This window comes from Gastrolobium bilobum, unplaced genomic scaffold (assembly GCF_033153095.1).
Source record: "Gastrolobium bilobum isolate Gb01-03AN ecotype WA unplaced genomic scaffold, APGP_CSIRO_Gbil_v1 utg4030, whole genome shotgun sequence".
NCBI classification, from domain to species: Eukaryota; Viridiplantae; Streptophyta; class Magnoliopsida; order Fabales; family Fabaceae; genus Gastrolobium; species Gastrolobium bilobum.
This window is the reverse complement of record NW_026898387.1, coordinates 349,859-357,374: the sequence shown is the minus strand read 5'-3', so window position 1 is coordinate 357,374 and position 7,516 is coordinate 349,859. Positions and strand designations below refer to the sequence as shown.

General features: G+C 35.8%; 1 protein-coding gene across 3 annotated transcripts; it reads right to left on the bottom strand.

The window, feature by feature from the left end:
- Nucleotides 1-370: 370 nt before the first annotated feature.
- Nucleotides 371-6,931, bottom strand: LOC133315617 (casein kinase 1-like protein HD16). Of its 3 annotated transcripts, none has more exons than XM_061517270.1 (17): nt 6,442-6,931; nt 6,204-6,314; nt 6,041-6,114; nt 5,867-5,936; nt 5,718-5,773; nt 5,534-5,605; nt 4,411-4,505; nt 4,236-4,302; nt 4,012-4,141; nt 3,716-3,934; nt 3,479-3,609; nt 3,214-3,388; nt 2,970-3,060; nt 2,662-2,819; nt 2,373-2,561; nt 974-2,292; nt 371-896 (listed from the first exon to the last, which is right to left on the bottom strand). In XM_061517270.1, the coding sequence occupies exons 1-16, from the start codon at nt 6,529-6,531 to the stop codon at nt 2,233-2,235; spliced, it is 1,788 nt and encodes a 595-aa protein (XP_061373254.1). In that variant the 5' UTR covers nt 6,532-6,931; the 3' UTR covers nt 371-896; nt 974-2,232. The 3 variants fall into 3 exon arrangements, with proteins under 3 accessions (XP_061373254.1, XP_061373253.1, XP_061373255.1); XM_061517269.1 differs by having other exon boundaries at nt 3,479-3,621; nt 6,442-6,930; XM_061517271.1 differs by lacking the exon at nt 6,442-6,931 and having other exon boundaries at nt 3,479-3,621; nt 6,191-6,316.
- Between the last annotated feature and the right edge of the window lie 585 nt (nt 6,932-7,516).

Sequence of the window (7,516 nt, the reverse complement as noted above, 5' to 3'; positions counted from 1 at the left end):
CCAAATGTCACGAGCTCCAAATCCAACAAATCAGATGCAGATTTCCTTTGGGCTTTAGGCAGAGGAGAAATTTTTTTTTTTTTCCGGAATCTCGATTTTCAAAAATATAATTTTTATATTCAATTTAGATAATATCCAGAAATTTAAAATTTAAAAAAATTCAATTTCCTGGAAATTCGGCCAAAATCCTTGTACCAAACGCCCATAAGCTTGGCAGAAACCCACGAAAACCACGAGGTCACAAGGCAGCAACCCTGTTGCCAAGATTCCTTCAAAAACAAAATTTTGCCATGATTATTTTTGGCAAACTTGCTATATGTTTCATATTAAATTATTTTACGGTGCCTTCAAAATATCAGAGAAACACAATTCTACATTTTATTACGTTACCAAAAGCAGGACCATTAAAGCACAAATGAAATATCAAAACAATTGAACATGAACCCCAGCCAACATTCAAGAATTACCCATACCAACATTACACCTCCTAATGGAGGCAAATCTATTGAACCTCAAACACAATGAAAACTAGCTGATATTGATTGCATATTCAAAATATGGTAGTTTTCTGACAATTTAAAATATCTCAAATTGAAGTTAGCTTCAGATCCAAAAGCTCCATTTCCTTGAACAGCTTTCACCAAAATATGGGTTGCTCCAAAATCATAATCACGGTATGAACCAACATGTACAAATCTCCGAGTTACCACAGCCATTGCCACTGAACTTGAATTAAGTATCCAAAGAACCTTAGATTTTATTGAGAGAGAAATGTGAATAAAATAACAGATAACGAGATAAACAAGCAAAGAAAACAATTACCACCTGTCAGGAACTGAAACTCTGTGCCGTCAGGCCAAATGAACATCAAATGTTTCATCGATATAAAGGCATATCTAGATCAAAGTACGCAAACATTTCAGCTGCACAATATATCAGAGATTTAAATAACAATAGTTGCAGAATCAAATACCTGCTCCAGATGTTATGGTAAACTCGGGATATACAAGTCAATAATGATCAGGCACAAAAAAAGTGTAAACAGTATCACAACAGCTGAGCTTCCGAGATTGCCAACTGCTCATCAGAATAAAGAATGAATTCCGCCATGCATAATTGTAGAAACAATTAACAAAATTAGCACCCAGTCATTTAGAATGACTGACCAGGAGACAATGCAGATTTTCGATACTATGAGAAAAATGCGGTTAGAACAATGAAGCGATGTAATTGCCAGAGTCACATAAGCAGCAGATAGATGGCTATCATTTGCAATACCTAGAAAGTGAGCATGCTCACATGGCTCCTCTCTTAAAACAATCATATGCTACAAAGAATGACACCTGTAGATACCATACTCTTCCAAACTAAAGCTTTTGTGGTAAAGTTTAAATAATTCATGTTCACCCAAAAGAGATTTATATAAATTTACATTCTGAGAGCAAAACAAAATTGTCAAAAGCACAGCATCAAAATAAAAGTTGAGCATGATCACTACCCTGTTTACATTTAATGAGATGAACCCGGAAAGAAAGAAAGGAAGAAAGAATTGGAAGTAACTACAGGCCTACAGCAACAAAAGCATTTTCCTGCTAGGGTGGCTTCTACATAAATAAAATGATGGCATTGTGGTCTGTCAAAAACCAAGTTGAATGTAACTGAATATAAAAATATAATTATCACGAAAAAAAAATACTGTGATTACAAAAGTTAAATAGTTACATACTGCTCCCAGAGTCTGTTTTTCCATCTTTAAGGTTACGGTCAAACTCAAGACATCCAAGAGGCCAGAAGTAGTTTAAGTCAAAAGAGAAAAGAGGTTTAAGTACAAGGTTGTGCAGCTCAAAATATCCAGTTCTCACTGGAAGTTGCATATTTGCAAAATACTATCAATAATAAAAGCCTAGCCTGCAAACATGCCTTCAACACAGTAATTATTGTTCAAATCTCTACAAACTTACTATCAGAAGACTCATCTCAATAGACAATAAAGGTCTAAATTTGCTCATAAGCATTATGATACAGTTGAATACAGTGCACAGGTATTGCATCATACGATAAGTGATGGAGACCATAAAGAAAGGTTTAGCATACATCAATGCTGAACTGCTTTGTTCAAAGAACTTGTAAGAGAGAGGATCTCCAGTTCCCAGAGTGGAAGATGTAAGAGCAGGCAGTATGATGCGAGAAATCAAAATGATGTAAAGCTGAAATTTCAAACAACTTCATAGTTCATGAAACTGTTCTCCCATAGCAAATAGATGCAATATAGAGGTTCTTTGCCCATTTTTCCTGCATAAACGATATCTCAACTATAAGTATTTGTGATCAGAAATGAAAGCGGTTAGAGCAAAATTAGGTTTAGTATTTACCTTGACATGAGTACCAGGAAAGTCAGATGTACGGAGTGTCTCTTGAGTTTCATCAGCTGGTTTTCTTCTTGGAACACTAAGAACCAAAGCAGCTTGGTCCCATGTAGCAGCAGTTGAAGTGATCCGGTAACCATTGTCCCACCTTCGATGAATACCTTCACTAGGATACAGGAAATCAAGTTCCACAACCTGGAATTGATTTTAGAAAGAAAAACAAAGATAAATCACATGGTTTTTCAATAGAACTAATAATTTTAATTAAAAAATATTTTAAAAGAAATAGTAAAACCTGGTCTGAAAATCCAGCACCACGGGACATAACAATTGCCCATCTATTTCCAGCAGTGGCCATAGCAGTGACGTAAAATCCTTCTCTCCATTTCTTGTTGATCCACTTGAACGGAAATGAATCACTCACTTTATAGGATTGCTGTAAATATTGGGTCCCTAAAACCAACAAACCACCAAAAGAAGTGAGACACAACAATATAAACACAATAAAACCGGCCAAAGTATGCAAACAGGTCCTTAAAACAGTAAAGTCAACTATTGCCACCAAAATACCCAAGCCTGAAGAATAGAGCTTCAAGGACTTACCTTTGGACATTACAACCAACGAGCTCCCATTATTAGCTCCTGCTATGGCACTAATGTAATAATTATTTTCCCACTGTTCCATAATCCATTCCTATGAAAATAATAGTAGTTATATTAGTTTTTCAACCTGCATTAAGTTCAAATACAATACAGAATACGCTATAACAAATATAAACTTAATATAGGTAACATCAAACACAATGCCACAACTTCCTAACAGTATTAAACTAAAGGACAACTCAACCTTGGGAAGAAAGTAGGATGAGAGTTGATGAACTTGTGCAGTGAAACCAGTGCCAGCATCCATAATAAGTGCCCAAAGGTTAGAACAACAAGCTACACTGCTGATAAGTAGTACATCCTCATATCCCTTCTCAATGTGTTGGGATAGCCGGACATCAGCAACATTGTAATGGTACCTAAACAATAAATAAATAAATAAATAAAATACTTAAACTCTGAGCATTTTAATATCAAATGCAAAGACTTATTTAATTTCAGAAGGAAACCTTTGTTTCATTGGTCGGCGAGCATTGTACACACTAATCCATTGTGTTGCTGGCATTCCCATTCTGACCTTCTTTTTTGGTTGGTTATCATCATCCTCTTCCACGGTCAATCTTCCTCTCTTATGTCCAACCTGATATATAAGCTTCACAGCACAAACCAAAAAAATAGCACAACGCTCAGCCGTTATCTGAAAAACAGTAAACAGTAAAATATTGAAGCAATAGCATATTTAATACCTTCTGAGCACCATCTGTGTTTATTGGTCTGATGTCTGGATTTGGACCAACAATTCCATCGAAAAGTGGTATATATTTTGCATAATTTGGTTCTTCATCAAACTTCAAATTCACTATGTACTCAGCAAACTGCCGAAAAGGTGGAGGACAAAGGGAACATAAAGTTCCTGGGGGGGTAGCCATCTTCTTCTTGCAGACAAGAAAACCTTTATTTTCTCCCTGCAAAAAACAATTTTATTAGAATGACACATTTTTATTTATTATTAACACTAAATTGACTATATTTGAAAGACAACCTGATATCCTTGCCAAGGTAGCCGGCCACGAAGAAGGAAGATTAGCGTGTAAGCCAGAGATTCCAAATCATCTCTCCTGCTACCTGTTCTCCCAAGATGAGCATGCACACTAGCATATCGAACTGTTCCCCTATGGCAAGAATGGTATGCAAGATGCAAATCAAACAGAAGCCTGGATTTCGCTAACGAAGTTTATAACAAAATTAAATATGCATATAAAATACCTAAATACATCTGGACGTTGATCGTACTCAACATGAAGGCCAGTTGAAGTATCACGCCAATGGGTTGCTGCAAGGTAAAAGAGGAGAGAAAGCATAGACAAATTATGAGAAATTAGGCAAATCTTTAAATGAAAGTGGAAGTACCAAAGCTTCAACGATGAGATGGTATATTTACCTAATCCAAGATCAACCAGAAACAGCTTTTTTTCATCAGGAGTTCCGGGGGGGCCAAGCAAGAAATTCTCAGGTTTTACATCACCATGCACATAACTGAAAAATATCAGCAACATGATGAGATTCTTTATAACAATGAGATTGATACCGTTAGAATCTTAAGTTACGGTTATGGGTCTTATTATATTATAATTCAACATTAGTACTTGACCTAATTATTAGTATAAATATGTGCTAGTGGTTTGTATCTACCCCAAATCCATTACATCCCATATCAATCTAATCTCATATTATTTGCAGTCACTTTTCTCCTTTCACTCCTTTTCCACCAAAATCCTTATAATTTCAACAAATATAATACAATCCTTTGTGCAGTAAAAGTCATTCAAAATTTATATATACTGATGGTACAGTTTTAACTTACAAGATTATGGTTTGAAAAATGGTTTGAGAAAACAATAATCTTTATCTAGGAGGTATACACACTAATTATAAATAAAAAGAGTCCCCTCCCCGTCCCACACATAAGAGAAATTCAGTTATACAGTGAAAGAAAACAAGACACTAGGAGCTGTCTAGAGGTGAGGGGTTTCGTAGTTTGCAGGAGATCATACTCATAGTTTCAAACATTCAAGTTGCCATTGTACCAAAACACAGTGAAAGGAAACTAACATAAAATCTAAATATCCAATTTATTTTCATATAAATGCTACTCAACCAGAGGTATAAAACACATTGCTCTTTCTATGTCACCAAAAGGAAATAACAAATTATTGGTCATGCTTTTCTCACAAGCTAAAGATAGAGAAAACCTAAATAACTGCATAAGGTGAGACCGGTCAGGCCACTGACATAGCCAAAACGTCCTAATATGGATCAGGGATTTATATTGCAGACCGCTTCACGTGATGGGCCGCAGCATCTCGGTTATGGTGGCCGTCGCAACTGTATCAGGCCATGATTGTGGACTGTATCAGCTGCAACAGCCACAATACAACCATGACTGCAACCCCAATTTAAAACCCTGATATGGATTAATCTAGCATTCTGGACTATATCCAATCCATTCAACAAAAGAAAAGCCAGACATATATCATAAGCAGAATCAAGAAAAAGAGAATCACCCTCGAGAATGTATCTTCTCTAATATGGAGATAGCCTCAATTGCTATACACGCCACCATTTCAACAGACATCCTAAAGCCACAAAAGAGAAAAATAAAGTTAGATATACAATATTCATTACAACATCAACAAAATAAGACGCATCACGTTTAACTAACATTTTAAGTCTCAGAGAGAAACTTACAAGTGTGAGTTGTTATTCCATACATCCCATAGACTGGGGCCAAGCATATCCATGACCTGTAATGCAATGTCAGGTTACAAAAACATTAAAAAAGAAACGAAAACAAACCCCCAATCCCTCTATCAAAGAATTTCTTTCTCAACACATACCATAACATAGTAATCACCTTGCCGCCCCTTGTAATGAACTCGTGGAACACCATGACTACCACCTAATGAACTATTTGAAAAAATAAAAAAATAAAAAAGAAGAAAGAAAAGAAAAACAATTAAAATTTAAGCAAGACTTCCGCAGCCAGAGGAAAGAAAAGATGACTCACTCACTTGTAAACCTGCCACTCATGAGGAGGTCCAGAATTACACCCCTTACTCTTTCTATGCTCAAACTTTAAAGCTATCTGCAATTATTGCAAAAACAATGTGAATAATAAAGAATCAAACATGTATCTAAGCACAAACAATGTGAATACACACACTAATGCCAAACCTCTACGGCTCCGGCACCGGCTCCGATGCGCCGACCAACGTAAACTTGTCCAAACCCTCCCTTCCCAAGTTTTCTCTGTACTCTGTATAACGGAGAACCACCTACCTGTACCTGTTACCAAGAAACCAAAAAACAAAAAAAAAAACCAAAAAAAAAACTAAAATTAAATTTAAATTTCCAATATGTAACAAAAGAATACTTGGTTTATAATAACAAGATCAAGAACAAGAACAAGAACCTTCTCGGGAATGGGAGCTGTGCTTCCTTCGTCTTCGGCTGCCGGAGCCTTGTCGGCGCTCCGGCCACCGCTGTCGTGGTTGTCATCCATGGCTTCTTCTTTCTTTTCCTCTCTGGAAACCCTAGGCGGAGGCGCGTCTTCTTGTTATTCAAAAGATGGTGATCGGTTTCGTAACAAACGTATCGTCTTCCGATTTCTCGTGGTGTGCGCGGCGGTGGTTGTTCTTCTTCTCCTCTGGCGCGTTCTTAGCAGTGCCGGTTTGTCAGGTAGGGTAATCGGATTCGGGTACGGGTTTGAGTATGGGTTATGAAACGGTGCCGTTTGCTGTTAGGAAAGGCTTTTGTTGCCTTTAGAGCATGAAAGGGGAGAGCTCTATCAGTATGGGAAGAGTCATGAAGTTTCCAGAATAATCCGCAGGAATTCCACAATCTATGTAATGTACAGCGGAAAGTAGAAATGGAAGCAACAGAGAGGATTGAGCAAGCAAATCGCAAAGCGAAGACACCATCAACCAATCAAAACAAAAATATTCCAGGTATTTTGGGCAACGTAGCAGCACACGTACAAAAAAATAATGGGAAAAGTTCACGGATGGCTCTGTGATTTGCTTCAGAATTATCTATGTCCGTATAGTTTTTTTTATCATATATGTCTACGTGGTTTGCAAAAAAAGTATGTTTTTTATCACATATTTCTTGCGATGTGATATTGTTACTAGTAAATAATGTAATTATCAAATAATATTATTATTATATATTAACTGTTGATTTTTGTCAAAATCAATGATTATTATTTTCATAAATCAAACTTATTAATTAATTATTAATTAGCAATAAATAATAATCGTTGATTGGCTAAAATCAACGATTAAGATATGATAATAACAATATTTGATAATAAGAATATCCTATCCATATTTTTTTATATATAATGAAAAATAACATACGTTCATGTATCTTATTTTATTTTTTTTATTTAAGATACATTCATTTTAAAGAATGAGATTAGTATTTATTATATTATAGGAGATAATTTTATCTTTTCTTAAAATATTTCATCACTTCATCGATTCGGG